Source organism: Oryctolagus cuniculus, chromosome 8 (assembly GCF_051225735.1).
Source record: "Oryctolagus cuniculus isolate XC-2025 breed Fujian yellow rabbit chromosome 8, ASM5122573v1, whole genome shotgun sequence".
Taxonomy (NCBI): domain Eukaryota; kingdom Metazoa; phylum Chordata; class Mammalia; order Lagomorpha; family Leporidae; genus Oryctolagus; species Oryctolagus cuniculus.
This window is the reverse complement of record NC_142874.1, coordinates 119,374,595-119,391,593: the sequence shown is the minus strand read 5'-3', so window position 1 is coordinate 119,391,593 and position 16,999 is coordinate 119,374,595. Positions and strand designations below refer to the sequence as shown.

General features: G+C 46.1%; 1 protein-coding gene across 12 annotated transcripts in view; it reads left to right on the top strand.

Moving 5' to 3' along the window:
• The window catches only part of ART3 (ADP-ribosyltransferase 3 (inactive)), a 114,997-nt gene extending 98,613 nt beyond the window's left edge, over positions 1-16,384 (top strand). For 7 of the 12 annotated variants that reach the window (XM_008267721.5, XM_051819673.3, XM_051819674.2 and 4 more), the window contains exons 4-11: positions 5,860-5,892; positions 6,814-6,846; positions 6,982-7,011; positions 10,960-10,992; positions 11,528-11,560; positions 12,655-12,687; positions 13,926-13,958; positions 15,994-16,384. In XM_008267721.5, the coding sequence (XP_008265943.2) occupies positions 5,860-5,892; positions 6,814-6,846; positions 6,982-7,011; positions 10,960-10,992; positions 11,528-11,560; positions 12,655-12,687; positions 13,926-13,958; positions 15,994-16,127 (362 nt within the window). In that variant the 3' untranslated portion in view covers positions 16,128-16,384. The remainder of the gene's footprint in view (positions 1-5,859; positions 5,893-6,813; positions 6,847-6,981; positions 7,012-10,959; positions 10,993-11,527; positions 11,561-12,654; positions 12,688-13,925; positions 13,959-15,993) is intronic. The other 5 variants (XM_051819675.3, XM_070047992.2, XM_070047990.1 and 2 more) reach the window with 1 other exon arrangement.
• The last annotated feature ends 615 nt before the right edge of the window (positions 16,385-16,999 follow it).

Genomic DNA, 16,999 nt, shown 5'->3' with positions numbered 1-16,999 from the left:
TTGGATTTGCAACTCTTTCTTGAATTACTCCTTTGTTTGGCAGAGTGCAGTTGGGGGTTCTTCAGGAGTTTTCTGACAGACGATACATTGAGGCCAGTTTTCTAAGACTTTGCAGGACTGAAAGATCTACTTTTTTTTTTTTTTTAAAGATTTATTTATTTATTTGAAAGAGTTACACAGAGAGAGGAGAGGCAGAGAGAGAGAGAGGTCTTCCATCCCATGGTTCACTCCCCAGTTGGCTGCAATGGCCAGAGCTGTGCCGATCTGAAGCCGGGAGCTTCTTCCAGGTCTCCCACATGGGTGCAGGGGCCCAAGGCCTTGGACCATCTTCTGCTTTCCCAGGCCATAGCAGAGAGCTGGCTTGGAAGAGGAGCACCCGTATGGGATGCTAGTGCTTCAGGCCAGGGTGTTAACCTGCTGCACCACAGCACTGGCCCCATGAAAGATCTACTTTTAAATTGAAGTAATAATTTCTGTCGATATGTGTTTCTGTTTTAATAGTTATTTTTCCCTGCAATTTTGAAGCTGTTTTTCTAGTTACTTTTAGTTTCGGGAGCTGCTGCTGTAAAGTGTGAAGCCATTCTAATTACTGAGATTTTCAGTGAGACTTTGTTTTGTTTTGGTCTGGAAGGTTTTAGGGTACTTTTCTGTTCCCACATTCTGAAATTTTATGGGAAAGTTGGGCCTCGGGATAGGTGCAGGTCAGTAATACCCTTGCTCCTGTGAAGACAGCCTGCTCTTGATCGTCTTGCACTTTCATGTGATCTGCTGAAAGTGGATGCCAGCTCTGTAACAGTGCGACACTGCCTGTAGTAAGCGTAGACCGTGCGTGGTAAAGTGCACCTGAGCTGGGAGGATTGTGAATGAACTATAAATACTTGGTGCTGGGGTCGGGGGGGGGGGGGGGCGTGGTGGACGGAGAGGAGGGGCACTGCTTTAAGCCTTCCTGAATGTGCTGTGTCATACCTGGGTGTTCTCCTTCTTGAGTCCTGGAAGAACAGGATTTATGTACCAGTCCTTTGTAGGTTCAAGAGAACATACGTGGCAGGAGACTGAAGCAGGGGAGCTCTGCACAGCCTGTGTGATCTTGTTTCCTTGTACCTGAGCGTCATTTGGGGAGCTGAAGAACAGTCCTGGGCTGCTCTGAGTACTTCCACTGGGGGAATGTGGCTGATACCATGCTACTGCCAAACAGTGTGCTGTATTCCCTGCTTCCATTGTTCTGTGAAACTGAGCTGGGGAGAGGTTGGCATTGGCTCTTGCAACTGATTGACTGTCTTAACCAAAAATTGCTGCTGTGTCCAGCAGTGTGAGCACAGGAAGAGCCCTCAGAAGTGGAATAGACTTTGAGACTGTGACTCAATCTAGCCAAGGAACTATGAGATTAAAAAGCCTGGATAAGAGAGGGCCAGCTCCGTGGCGTAGTGGGCTAAGCCTCCGCCTGTGGCACCAGCATCCTATATGGGCACCAGTTCAAGATCCAGCAGCTACTCCTTTTCCTATCCAGCTCTCTGCTAATGGCCTGGGAAAGCAGTGCAAGATGGCCTGCACCATCATGGGAGACATGGAAGAGGCTCCTGGCTCCTGGCTTCAGATCAGCTCAGCTCCAGCCATTGTGGTCATTTAGGGGGTGAACCAGCAGATGGAAGCCCTTTCTCCCTCCCCCCCCCCCAACTCCACCTCTCAAATAAATAAACAAAATCTTAAAAAAAAAAAAAAGGCCTGGGAAAGGAAGTGGTGATGTGGATGCCTCAGCGAGGGGCTGGTCCACTTGCTGTTGTTGGATGAAGGTAGCCTGTGGCCATTGAACTGTCTGCAGTGCGAACTGCAGGACGTCCTCACTGAGCACTTGCAGTTGCGTGATCTTACGAGTGCTCCTTAAATCTTGCACTTTGGGCACCTCTTTGGACTCACCTGAGTCTGCAGTGAGTTGCCTGAGTGAGACTGACTATTCTTGAGGGGGCAGAGGAAGACAAAGTTGTGTTGAAAGGAAAGGTACTCATTTTGCTCACCAGCCATCCACTGGCCTGATCAAAAGCCAAGCCATGTGCAGCCAGCTTAGACTAGTTCATGGAGCTCCCTGTGGGCATGCGTGTTGTCTTCCCAGTCTCCCACACCACAGTGGCTTGAGACTGCCTGTGTTTCAGTTATACAGTCATCTCCTCACATCCACATGGATATGTGCCAAATGCCCCAGGAAACTGGGACTAGTTCCAAATACTATTTATACAAGTTTTTTCTGTATATACATACCTATGATAAAGTTTAATTTATAAATTAGGCAGAGTAAGAGGTTAGCAGAATAAAATAGAACGACTACAATATCCTGTAATAAAAATCATGCGAGCGTGGTCCCTTCTTCCTGGGAGCCAAGACAAGTGTTAGTATTTTTGGACTGCAGTTGACTGCTGGTAACTGAAACCGTGGATAGCAACACTCCAGGTGAGGGGGACTGTACCATGAAAATTGGCAGTACTACAAACCAGGGTGTCCCTCTCCCTGCTCTGGTCTGTATCTGCACATCACAGCCAGAAACCCAATTGCAGCATAACTGGCAGAAATGATACCTGTCTGGTGCTGCTGCTGAACAGCCCTGACAGAACTCTGCCCTGCACTTGAGCGTGGCTTTAGCCCCAGGCTGCATTGAGTCGCTAGACTGGGGTCACCTGCTGTTGTCTGGACATGACTAGTGGGAATGCAGGATCAAAAACCTCCCTTGAGGGAGCAAAGACAAGTCATTTGAAACACTGTGAAAAGCAGTGACCAGGGGACGTTAAAGCCCAAGCCAGGAAGATAGAACCAGAATCTTGTGACTTAATATTACTTTTCTAGGTGAAAAATAGCAGTAGTTCTAAAGAGATAAAATAAATTTTACTGTACTAAATTTAGTACATAGAATGCTAAAATACTGTTATTTATATAAACTTGCCTATGATTTTTCAAGATAACAATATATTGTGAACATTACAAAAACTATTAGCTAAAAATGGTTCAACTTCTTAGGATGTGGAGAAAATATCTGTGTCGCACTGGAAAGCACCAGCCTCTGTTGGCCATAGATACTAATTTAGATAGGAGTCTGAGATTCTGAGAGTAAACCATGAGAAAGGAATAATAGAATCCTTTCTCTTTCCTCAAGAAAATGCTGCTGATTAACAGTTTTCTATGCTATTTTCCTGGAAAACTTGATAAAAGTTGGGTGTTAGTTGTATGAGCAGGCTATATTCCTAATCACTAAAAAATGACCCCATTGGAAGACACTTGGATTGGGAGGACTATGGATGAGTTCTGTATACCTGGTGGAAAACCATAGCTTTGAGATTCCTGGAACCCTCTAATTGTTCTTTCATTTTCTTATTTAAATTTATTCCTCAGTGGTTTGTTTAGAATTTATTTTATTTGAAAGGCATAATGACTGAGAAAGAGGGAGAAGCAGAGAAAGAGCTCTTCGATCTGCTGGTTCACTCCCACATGGTTGCAGAGTCCCAGGTCCTCAGGCCATCTTCTAGTCTTCACCAGGCACATTAGTAGGGAGCTGGATTAAAGTGAAGCAGGGGTTGGCGCTGTGGCATAGCAGGTAAAGCCTCTGCCTGCAGTGCCGGCATCCCATATGGGCGCTGATTTGAGTGCCGGCGGCTGCTCCTCTAATCCAGCTCTCTGCTATGGCCTGGGAAAGCAGTAGATGGCCCAAGTCCTTGGGCCCCTGCACCCACATGGGAGACCCAGAAGAAGTTCCTGGCGCCTGGCTTCAGATCAGCTCAGCTCCAGCCGTTATGGCCAATTGTGGAGTGAACCAGTAGATAGAAGACCCCCCCCCCCCCACCTCTCTCTCTGCCTCTCCGTGTCTCTCCGTGTAACTCTGCCTTTCAAATAAATAAATGAAAAAATCTTTAAAAAGGAAAAAAAGTGAAGCAGCCAGTACTCAAACCAGTGCACATGTGGGATGCAGGCATTACAGGCAGTGCAGCTTAACCTGCTGTGCCACAGTACTGGCCCCTGCACATTTTTAAGGTTCTTGAATGTCGTTTGGCTTGCTTTTCAGGTTTTTTAGGCTTAACTAGAGCCTATTTAATCTGCAGCTCATGGTGCAGTCATACCCTTCTGAATATTCTACCCAAATGTCTATAGATTTTATAGTTTTTTAGTCTGGCTGGTGGATACTCTTGTGGGTTCTTTGAGTAGTTCTCTCACACCTATAAGCTGTTTAGTGTCACCTGAGACAGCTGTATCAGAGGTTCTTCGTGCAAAAAGAATTTCAGATGTGAGATAGTAACAGTGAGCAGGCTAGCCAAGTTTAAGGGAAAGAACACTTCTGACAGATGAGGAGAGCGTCTGGGTGAAGGGCCGAGAGCCCGCTCTGCATGTGGACCTACTGTTTCCCCCACCCTCTTCTGGGGTGTTGCAGGGCTGAGGGCTTTCTGGGCCCAGTAACGCCCCTTGCACAGGGTGAGGAAGAGTCCCCTAAACTGCCCCCCACCCCGACCCCTGCCCTGTGAGGGCTGAGACTCACCTAATGAGGTTGTTGAACAGATCAAGACTTTTGATGTGCAAGTGCTGGTCTGCTTCCAAGGCAGGCGTCTGCACTTCTTCCCTCACTCAGTAGCACAAATCCCATTTTTGTTCTTCAGTCTCTTTCACATACGTGGGCTAATGCCTGTCGTGCTACCTGACATTAGTTCTCTGCTGAACACTGGAGGGAAATCCTTTGTAGAATCTGGAGTTCTCTGTGCCATTCCCTTTCTGGTACTTTTCTTATAAAACCAAATTATCTTGACATTTTCTTTATGGCACAAATCTAAACCATCTAATGATACTAACACTATTTGAGTTTTCTGCTTACTCTTGGCTTATATTTGGCAGGTTATATTTTTTCTAGGAATGTCTTTGTTTCAAATTTGTTGGCATAATGCTGGTCAGAGTATTCTCATATCTTTTTATATCCGCTGAATCTGTGGTTGTGTTCCCTTTTTTATTCCTTATATATTGCGCCTCCCCTCTTTTATTTTTGTGTTAACTTCTTGCCTGTTTTTACACTCCTACTACTTTAGAAACTCAAAGCAGTTTACTTTCCTGCTCTTAAAAATTTTAATAGAAAATTAAATCCAGGGAGGAGAAATGCAGTCTTGACAGCATGGTTCCGGTAGCTGAACTTCATGTGAGTTAGCCAGAGGTGAAGAGGAGACCCGGAGGCCTGTAGGCCTTCCCTGGGCACTCCCTACAGATGCCCTGCAAACCCAGATGGCCGCTCACTGACCTTTCGCCTTGCTCTTGGGCCACTGGCAGCGTCCCCGTCCTGGCAGGTGTTGGGACTCGCGGCAGCAGTGGTGACTGCCACCGTCGAAGACTACCCTGGAGCTGTGTGTTCCTGCGCTTCCAGAATTGCGGGTTTCCTTGTTTAGTAAAGGACCTTAGCGATCTGATGGAGACTCTTTTTCTCCAAGTGATAGGAATTGCCATGGTAGAAGGGACGTTTGCTGGTGAGCACACTTGAGTATCTGAGGAAAGGATTTAGTGGCTCAGTCTTCCCCTGGCTGTTGCAGACTAATCACAGGACAGAACAACAGAGGTTGGCCCTGGAAATGGGCCTTTGACGGTCATGTGAGGCAGTCTTCTAAAGAAGATACAGATAAGGAAATTGAATTCCAACGAAGTTAAATATTTTGTCAAAGATCAGACAGCTGTTTGCTGGTTGTGCTATGAATATAAAAATATAAAATTGTGCTGCAGTTTGAATCCACTGAATTCTGGGTCCAACAGCCTAGAAGCTGACAGTTCAGGTTACCAGTAAGTGCAAACCAACCTCAACCTTTACTTGGGGAGATTCTATCAAACTAATAAAGGTTTATCTTTGTGTTTCAGGACTAAAAACTGAAAATTGTGTGGAGAACCCAGGTAAGAAGCTTTTTAAAGTATTACCTCTGTAGTGAGAATTTTACTGGTGCTGTTCCTCACAGGTGCAGGTCTGAGCCACCCACCATGGCACCGTCATACCATCAGCTGTCATTTTCGCAGAGCGGAAGGTTGTGCCAGTGCACTTTCCTTTTCAGGTGGGGAGCCCGGGAACGCTGCTGCTTGCTCCCCCACCTGACCTTGATCGTGGCTGTTCTCCCAGACACCCACTGCCCTGGGTATGCTGGGAACATACTAGTCTCATCCTAGCCTGTCCTTACTGGGGGCTTAAGGGACCCCTAAAGGCCCCTTAGGTCTTCAGTCATTTCCCATGGCTCCTGTGCCAACAGCTAGACTCCTAGTCTTATGTTTCAGTGTCATAGGAAACGCTGGGGAGACAATGCAGGAATGGAATGAGTGTGGCTCAAGGGGGAGGATAGGCGGGTGGAATGGTAATACTGTCTGTTTCAGCTTCCATGGGTCGGGTCAGGAGGAGGATTTCCCAAAAATAATCCTTCTTAAAGGACCATGGGAAGGTAGACCAGAAATTCTGAGAGCATTCAGGAACAGCATTATCAAAATAGGCCTAATACATTTAAATCAAAGTTGCTGGAAAATACCCTGGACTGGTGCACAGTCTGGGTAGATCCTTTTAAAGATTTCCTTTTTAAGAAGTTTGAAAACTAAAGGTTCATTTCTGGCTAACTTTTTGGCCAGCTTTCCTATGAATCTTTCCCATGTAATTATAATTAATCCATATCCTTTTGTCTTTGAATTGGAATTTTATAATAACCCTGTTTATATGCTCTTAAATGTAAATCAGCTCAAATATATATTCTTAAAATAAATAAATAAATAAAAGTGTGAACCTGATATTCGCATGTGAGCATGGTAATATGTAATGGAAACATGTTTATATTTCAGAATATTTGCAGCCCACCTATGTCTACATCTCTGGTGAGTATGCACTCATTTTTTAAAAACATCCTTATGTGGATATTTAATAGTGCTTTCTGTTTTTGCTGTAGCTTCAGTAAGTCGCAGTTCTTTTGTTGCAAAGTTAAAACTGCTAATTTTCTTTCTGTAACTTAGGTGATGAAAACCAGAAGTTTGAAGACCCTGGTAAGACATTTCCAGGAACTGTGGGAACTTACATTTTGCCGGACAGCTCCTTTTATGGGTGGGAGTGGTAGATGTGGCATGGTAAGAAAATGTGGGAAGACAGCAGAGGCCAGCTTAACATGCTAGTTTGGTATGTCGAAGACCCTCTTGGGTTGCAGAAAAAGTCTCCATAAAAATGACACAGCAGCTGTATCTTGTAATAATCTTGAGGTCACAGCGGCAAACAGAGGAAGATCTGATTATTCCAGACTCTTGTGACCCTATGGTGTTGGGCAGGGTATAACATCTTTATTTTTTCCTAAGTTAAAATTGATGGTTCTGTGTATTTATTTTGCCTCCAGCAGTCTGTGTAATGGATGCTATTACCATATCCCTTTGATTATTACTACATCTCAAAGTATATCTTATCCCTGTGGTTTGGTGTTATTTCTTATTTTTAGAAATGATTTATTTATTTATTATTTGAAAGAGTTAAGAGAGAGAAACAGAGACAGAGATCTTCCGTCCACTGGTTCACTCCCCGGATGGCCTCAATGGCCAGGGCTGAGCCAGGCCAAAGTCAGGAGCTGGGAGTTTCATCCTGGTCTCTTACATGGATAGTAAGGGCCCAAATGCTTGGGCCATCTTCTGCTGCTTTTCCCAGGCCATTAGCAGGGAGCTGGGTTGGAAGTGGAGCAGCAGGGACATGAACCAGCACCCGTATGGAATGCCAGTAGCACTCTTTCCTGCCATGTCACAATACCGGCCCATTTTATTTTTGAAAAATTAGCTGATTGGGGCCAGCATTGTAGCTTAGCGGGTAGAGCCACCACCTATGACGCCAGCATCCCATACAGGTGGTGATTCTTTGTCCTGGCTGGCCCACTTCTGATCCAGCTCCCTATTAATAGCCTGGGAAAAGCAGCAGAAGATGGCCCAAGTGTTGGAGCCCCTGCCACCCACCTGAAAGAAGCTTCTAGGTCCAGGCTTTGGCCTGGCCCAGCACCAGCTATTGTGACCATCAGTGGAGTGAACCAGTGAATGGAAGATCTCTCTGTCTCTCTGTTTATCTCTATAACTCTGACTTTCAAATAAATAATTCTTCAAAATTATTTTATTTGAAAGACAAAGAGACAGAGATATACACAGAGAGATCTTCCATCCACTGGTTCATTCTGCAAATGGCAGCAATAGCCGGGGCTTGGCCATGCTGAAGCCAGGAGCCTAGAACTCCACCTTGGTCTCCACATGGGTGCAGGGACCAAGTACTTGGGCTGTCTTCCCTGGCACGTTACCAGGGAGCTGGATCAGAAACAGAGCAGTCAGAACTTGAACTGGTGCTTTAACGCGGGATGTTGACATCGCAGGTGGGCAGCCTAACCTTTGGAGGACAGTTCAGGTAGTATGTGTTACTAGCCTTAAAAATGTTTAGACCTTTTGACCCAGTTATAACACTTAGATACCTGACCCAGGGAAATTAGAAATAAACATTGGAGCCGGCATTGTGACGTAACAGGTGAAGCCACGGTCTGCAATGCCGGCATCCCATGTGAGTGCAGGTTCAAGTCCTGGCTCCTCCACTTCTGATCCAGCTCCCAGCTAATGCACCTGGGAAAGCAGCAGGTCCCTGAATCCATGTGGGAGACTTGGAAGAAGCTCCTGGCTTCTGCCGGGCCCAGCCCCAGCTGTTGGAGCCATTTAGGGAGTGAACCAGCAGATGGAAGATCTGTCTGTCTCTCTGCAACTTTGCCTTTCAAATAAATTTTAAAAATTTAAATATAAATATTTGTGTAGAGAATTATTTATCACAGTGTTATGTAGCAGAAATTTAGAAACAACCTTAGTGCCCAATAGTTGGGTATTACTAAATAAATTCTGTGTATATTACATAACCAGCAACAACTTAAAAATCTTTTTGAGAATTTAAAAATATAAGAAATTATTTAATGCAGTATAAATAACAGGATATAAAATAGCATATATGGCATACTAACTTTATTTAAAAATATATACACATGTATGTATACATAACAAACATTAAAACATGCCAAAAATGTTAACGAGTATCTCTGAGATGAGATTTTATACAACTTTTCTTAGTAATTTATTTTTCTAAATTGTAATGTATTATACAATCATGAAGTGTTATTTCTAAAAAAAAAATTTATCATGACAACTTTAGTTAGTCTTTGTATAGAATTTAAAACAACATCCAACAAGTCTGTGTGCCTAAGGACTGCTGTTGTGGCACAGAGGACTAAGCCATTGCCTGCAGTGCTGGCATCCCATATTAGCACCAGTTCAAGTCCTGGCTGCTCCACTTTTGTTCAAGCTCGCTGCTCATGGTGAGGGAAAGCAGCAGCAGATGGCCCACATGCTTGGGCCCCTGCACCCACATGGGAGACACAGATGGAGTTCCAGGCTCCTGGCTTCTCCTGGACCAGTCGCAGGGGCACTGTGACCATTTGAGGAATGAACCAGCAGGTGGAGGTGCTCACTCGTGCTCACTCACTCTCATTCTCTTTGTCTCTCCCTCTCTCTGCAACTGCCTTTCAAATAAATAATTTTTAAAGATTTATTTATTTATTTGAAAGGGTTACACAGAGAGAGAAGGAGAGGAAGAGAGAGAGGTCTTCCATCCACTGGTTCACTCCCCAGTTGGCTGCAACAGCCAGAGCTGTGCCAATCTGAAGCCAGGAGCCAGGAGCTTCTTCTGGGTCTCCCACGCGGATGCAGGGGCCTAAGGGTTTGGGCCATCTTCCACTGCTTTCCCAGGCCATAGCAGAGAGCTGGACTGGAGGTGGAGCAGCCAGGACTCAAAGTGGCACCCATATGGGATTCCGGCACTGCTGGCGGTGACTTAACCCGCTACGCCACAGCGCTGGCCCTGAAATAAATAATCTTTAGAGATCCTGGGTCACTAACCATTGTTCTCACCAAAATTTATGCTCTGTGGGCTTAAATCCTCTCCTCCTTCCCCTTTTCATTCTATCCTCTGTCATTCTCAAAGCTCTTGGGGTTTTCCACTATAAAAAGCCAACTATAAAGCCAAGTTAATATTCAAGCTGATTGCATTTTCAATAGTATTCATTCTCAGCCTTAAATAAAAAGCCAGGGCTGTTTTGCCTTTCCTTCTTTGTTGAGACTGCCTCCAAGGCTGGGAAACATGAGGACTCCTAGGACTTAGGACACTACCCAGCACAGGAAGTATGAGGGATGGGTTAAGTGTAGCAGAGGAACTGCGTGTACTGAGTAGCAAGCACCTTGTCATTCCTGTACTCACTACCAAACGTACAAGGTGTTTCTTTTATAAAAATGAGGACTTGCATTCAGAGGGCAAGTGGCCCACCCAGAACCAAAGTTAATGACAACAGAGCCAAACCAGGCAGAGATAAACTCCTTACTGTTCCATTTACAAACGATGTGCTGGGAGGTCTAGGCTAGGCAGTTCAGACTCCGTCCTGCTCCTGAAAGATACTTTTGTTTTTACTATTTTCTCGTTTTCCTGTTTTTTGTTTGTTTTTTAAGATTTATTTGTTTGCAAGAATTAGAGAGAGAGAGGCAGAAATTCTTCCACCCGCTGGCTCACTCCCCATATGGCTGCAGCGGCCACCTGGCCAGAGCAGGAGCCAGGAGCTTCATCCCGGTCTCCCACTTGGTCTCTGGCGAAGGCCTTCTGGCTGTCACAGCGTGGCGGGTCCCAGCACATGGCAGGAGCACACGTGAGAGTGCCAGGCAGAGCGTGCAGCAGAGGAGGGGACCGAGGGGGCTGGCTGCTTGGACCCGACTCCTAGTCCCGTGAAGGCTCCAGCGTTCATCCATTCGTAAAGGCGGAGCCACCTTGACCTGAGCGTCTCAGAGGGATGCCCTGACCCTGCTGCTTTGAGGGATGGAACCTCAGCATTGTGGTGGGGATCAACCCGAGCAAATAACTGGTGAACACTAACCAGTTTTCATTTTTGCCTTTAGATGCAGAAACCCAGGAGCCCACCCAAGCACGTGGTAAGACAGCTTTCTGTTTACTCTCTGAGCCCAAGTACGAGGTGAGGCATCCCTAGGCGTAAAGAAAACATTGTCACGAGGCTGTTGCTCGTGAGCACTGCCCCTACCGCTGCCTGCCCGTCAGCCGGGGAGGACCGTGCGGAAAGTCCTCTGCAGCATTCGGGTGCTCCTGCAGCACTGGCTCCGGGGTGGGCAAGTTTGCTCTGCAGGGGGCGTGGCTGAGGGCAAGGCTGCAGCTAGAGACCCCAGAGAGACATCAGCTGCAGGCATAAGACGTTAGCTGTTTAACCTCTCCCCGTCCGGGGTCTCCAGGGAGCAGAGCACCACCTTCGGGCGAGGTGCCACGGCAGCCTCCTCTGCGCGTGCTGAGGGCCTGCAGGGTGGGGGTTCACTAGCCAGAGCTCTTAAATAAGCAGCCAGGACTGCAGCGCCTGCGGCCCTGCGCGCTTTCGTCTGTTGCGCTCACTAGAGCGCAGTGTGAAAGTTGCACTTACTGGAACAACTGCAAGTTACTGAAGACTTCTTTCTCGTTTAGGAGTGCAAATTCCGGACCCTTTTCTACTTCCTGGTAAGCAAGTACAGGCCTGCCAGGGGGAAGGGGCCAGTCTGGGGGCCTAGCCATGGCGGTCACTACTAGCCGTACAGGGGCGCTGAGTACTTTGTACAAGATCACTTGGGGACGGACCAGGCCTCTGTCCCTCAACTCCGTGGTTCCTCGCCTGCTTCTCCAGTGCGTTTATCGTGGCAGATTAGACCGCCTCTAAAGGCACGTCCCTCAGGACTTAACGCTTACAAAGGAGGAAGAAGGGATAGCACACTTAAATCTTCTCCCGAGATAGAGAATTAAGGGAGAAAAGGGGACAGGCTATGTTACCAGACAGCTATGGATGGTAATGACACTTGTCTGGCCTCAGCACTGTCACTCAGGTGTGGCCAACACGCCTCATCGTTATTCCCCAGAGGTACCTGTAAGGGAGTATAAAACCACCAAATCTCGGGGAGCAAGCCCCCTAAAATCCTTTTTCCTGAGTTCCTTAGTGCCGTGAAGGTATTTTTGGCAGGTTTTACCACTCACAGTCTCGTGGACCTGTTGAAGTCCGATTTTTGGCACCTGTTCAGTTGTATCCATGTAGAGTGCTGAGTTCTCTAACATGGCTGTGGACACTGCACGCATGCCGTGTGCAGAAACAGCCCGTGCACAACGGACAGCACAGGCAGCTCGGGGAAGGGGTCTGGCAACTCTGGCAGTGACTCGGATTGCAGCCGTTGGACCGATCTGGCCAGCTCTGTGAAGGGACCTCTAGCGGTGCTCCTGGCACGCGGTGTGTCTGCAGCATTTCAGTTCGCTGGAGCAGTGTGCATAGCGGTCTGGCTGGGCTCTTGGCTCATCACGCCGAGGCTGTGGGAAAGGTGGGCCCTCAAGCAGAGCTGGGGGACGGGCACGAGCTGTGCGGGCAGAGCACACCTCTGGGTGCTGTGCTGTGCAGCTGCTTTACTTCTCTGCGCCTCTGCTTCCACATCTGTAAAGTGAGGACGCCTTCTGCCCAGTTAGAGACCTCATGGGATCAAGTGCCTGGCGAAAGGAATGACTTACTAGTAACATTGTAGCAAATGACAGCAGTCTTTATTTATTACTCTCTGAACGATCTCTTTCTTACTTAGGAATAAAAGTGGTGCAACCGGATGAAAAACCAGGTAATGATTCCTCACTGGAGTGGAGGCTCCGCAGGGTCCCAAGTCTTCACCAGAAGCACTCAGTTGACTGGGTCGTAAGGGTCTGGGCAAGTTTCTGCCATCCCAGCGTGCAGGCCAAGGGGACATGTCGGGAACTCCTTCCAGTGTGAGCAGCCAGCTACTTGGCTTTTTCAGCCAAGCAGAAAAAAGCCCTTGACCTGGAACTGGAGCTGTTGGCTTCCAGCTGTGCCTGTCTATTCCAGAATGAGGCAGGAGGCTTCCCAGGGTGAACTGGCTTCCGTGAGGGAACTGTAGACACAGGGCGAGCGTCCTTGAAGCATGAATGAGGACTGCACAGCCCCCCCCCCCCCCGTTGGGACCGGTCTGTGGTGCTACTGCACTGAGCCCCCCAGCAGGCAGCAGGCTTCTGTTGGCCTGTGCAGTACGGTGGTGCCCCCTCCTGGAATGCCATGTCTAGTGCAGGTGTTTTTTACAGAGGATCTCTTGCTATCCACTAAGCCGAGTACTGTCACTATCCCTTCAGAGGTGTGCACACGGAACGCTGGAAAGGGAAGGAAGCTGTGAGGCGGGAAGGAGAGAACCAGGACTCCAATTTCTCCTGTTGTGTTCACTGTGTCACACGGCACTTGGCCTTGCAGCCAGTTGTAGTTCTATACCTCTGTCCTGGGTTCCTGGAGTTGGCATTTGGCCTTAAAGCTGTGAGACTGTGCTTCTGTAGTATTCCAGTGCGAGGTGCACACTTGCAAGTGGCCAAGCATGGCAGTGAGGAGCGAAGGCTTTGAAACCACGTCGCCACCACTGACCACCTCTTTGATCTTGGTCCTACTCCTAAACGCTCCACAGATGTTTCAGAGCACATCTGTGAACTACGTGGAACCTCACTACCTACTTGTAGCTTAAGTAGAGATGGCAGTGTGCACGGAGCCCTGGCACATAGGAGGCACGGAATAAATGGTAGGTGGTAAAGGACAGGGGAATCAGTTCAACATGGGGATAAAGTACTTTTTTGTAGAAAAATTGTAACTCATACTTTAATAGAAACACATACTCATGGTAAAGAAAAAACCCGAGTGCAGGTAAGTAAAAGTATACTCCTCCCCACCGCACACACCTCGAACCCATCTCCCTGCCCGTCAGACCCCTCCAGGGCTGACTGCATTGGCCTGATTTTCAGTCAGACCTTTCTCTTCCCCATGGACAGATGTAGTGTGATTAATTACAATCTCTTTATATTTTAGAAGAAAGAAGTCTTGGAAATATCCACAATCCTAGTAAGAAATCTCATTCCTTCAGTTGACGAATGTGTTTCTGTAACATAGATGGTGGCCCGGCCCAGGGCTTCTGTTTGTGTGTGGTGGGGCAGCTCTGTTTCTTAAACAGTCATTTTAGGCTGTGTCTAGGCCCTGTACTGAAATAACATTAATTAATAACATGTACCTGCACCCGTTAAAAAAAACCAATAGTGTCCAGACTCAGACTCATAACAAAATTATGTACATTTCAAGCTGTAAATGCTTTGACTACACTAAAAAGCTTAACAAAGTAGATGATGCTTATATTTGCAAATAAATTTGGATTTAAGAAAATGGAAGCTGTTTCTGGAGTAAGTATAAGATAACGAAAGTGATGGAAGACAGCAGACGCTTGATTAAAAACTGCTTTATATCTATTATAACCATACAAAACTATGTGCCTGTGTATGTAAAACTGCTTCAAGGTCTGGGTTTGAGCATTATAAATGTTTCTAACCTACAAGCATGTCTAGCAGTACATTTGAAAGTTGTGTGGGAAGGTTGGTTTTTCATTGTGCAAGACTGTCCTGAGCGTTTCAGGCTAAGTAGTCTTCTACCTCTAGCCCACTGTTGCAACAATCAAAAAAAATCCTCAGCAGTGTCACATTGCCTTTCGGGGCAGCAGTGCCCTCCCGAGACCCACTGTTCAGTAGTAATACACTAATGCCTGGGTGACCTGCTCGTCCATTTTCTCAGATGAATACACCTAACTACATGCTTATTTTTAAAAAAGGTTTATCTACCTATCTATCTATCTGTGTATCCATTTATTTATTTGTCAGAGTTAGAGACATAAAGAGGTCTTCCATCAGGTGGTTCACTCCCCAGATGGCCACAACAGCCAGGAGCTTCATCTGGCTCTCCCACATGGCTGGCAGCAGCCCAAGCACTTGGGCCACCTTCCATGCCATTCTCAGGCCATTAGCAGGGAGGCAGATTCAAAGTAGAGCAGCTAGGATATGAACCGGCACCCATATGGGATGCTGGTATCGCAGGTGGTGGCTTTACCGGTTAGACCGCAATGCCAGTCCCCAAACTGCACGTTTATAACCATGGCTAATCTAGTGATATGAAGCCTTTTTATAAAACTGGCTGTCTCTTGGTTTTATTTGTGAACTCTGAGCTTAATCCTGTTTGGAGTCTTCCAGTCAACCTTCTGACGTCTGTTTAAACAGAAACGTAACTGTAAATCCCTTCTCTGATGTTAGGGCAGCCTAAAACATCTTCCTATGGATGGGCTCCCCTGCTCCTTTCCACTGGCTTAGATGAGCGGGAAAGGCATTTACCTATTTGATACTCGCTTACAGGGCTTAGTATTCAACAGTACGGCTACAATCAATTGTACTTGGTAACTATTTGAATACCTACATGAAATAGTCTGAGCTGAAACACAAGAAATGGGCCAGCATTGTGGCACAGTGAGTTAAGCCACTGCTGGCAATGCTGGTCATCCCATATTGGACTGTTGGTTCGAATCCTGGCTATTCCACTTCCAATCCAGCTTCCTGCTAATGCACCTGGGAAAGCAGTGGGTGATAGCGCAAGTACTTAGGTCCCTGCCACCCACGTGGGCGACCCAGATGGAGTTCCAGGCTCCTCGCTTCAGCCTAGCCAAGCCCTGACTGTTGTGGCCATTTGGAGTGTGAACCAGCAGTTAGATCTCTCTCTGCCTTTCAAATAAATAAATCCAAACAAAAAACAGGAGACAGAGTTAAACCATAACTTAGAAGCATGGACAGATAAAGAAAAAAGATGCTAAAATTCTAGACAATTTGCATAGCAAAAAATTACTGTCTTAGGAAAGCCAGGAAATCCTAGATAAAACCTCCAGCACCATATCCTAATGGTATCTGTAGGAAATCTGTAATGAACTCCTTCTGTGAAAATTGGTCCTGGGGAGCAGTATTTCCCTAAGTTCCTAACCCATTCTCAGTGTTGTTTGCACATTCAGGATATATGGTGTAAGTGGGTGATATGTGATGTCAAATATGACTATGTGTGTTCTCATTAACAGCACCAGGTCCGGTTCCTGTTCCAGGTCCCAAAACCTATCCTTCTGCATCCTCTGGCAAAATGCTCCTCCCACCACTTGGGACATTCATCATTTTCGTCAGTGCTTTTGCTGTAAAACTCTTCGGCCCTCTGTAATTTGATACATTATCTTTCTTGTTCTGTACTTGAAATGTGCTATAGGGATCCCACAGGGTATCAAAAGAAATAGTATATTTTTTACTCATTGGCCAAAGTCATTTTGATAAAGTTAGAATTGTTATTTGTTAATAAGCATTTTGCCAATTTAGAAAGCTGACCCAGATGTCATAGAATTAACTTTTTGCTTATTTCCTATATTAATTTTCCTATAAACTGTGTATCTGACTCAATTCAATAAAAGACTTTAGATATAATTTCAGACTTGTCAGACATGTCTAATACTGTTAGTAGTTGATATGAATTCTTGAATTAGAATTTTAAAAAACTCATCTAAGAAATCAAACTTCACCTTCAAATACTATCTCTCTTCTCTCAGTCTTTCATCTTCCCATAACATATGAGTATTAGTATTTTATAAATGCAGTCATTTACAAAATGTCTTCCCGGTCTCCTACACAACCGTAACCTAGTATGCAACTGAAAAGAAATTCCTGTAGCAGGTTCTCAGAAGGGGGCTCTGGACACCCAGTACGTCGTGCTGCTCACCGTCCCCACAGCCTCACACAGCAGGAGCCAAAGCGTCAAGGGAGGTGCAAAGTTTGCAGTGTCGAGAAGCCAAGATGATGCAGCCCAAGTGCACAGTCTGCAGTCGGAAATACTATTTAAAATGATTCAGTTTTTAAAGAATCACAAATGTACATTACAGTATGTAACTCATCTTGTAGTGTTTTCAGATATAATACATCAGGGAATTCTTTATCCTACTTGATATCTGAATTAAGTTTAATTTGCCATAGCTCAGTCAGAATATGTGAGCACTGAGAAAAGTACTAGGGAGGGAAAATCAGACTTAAAAACATGAATTAAAA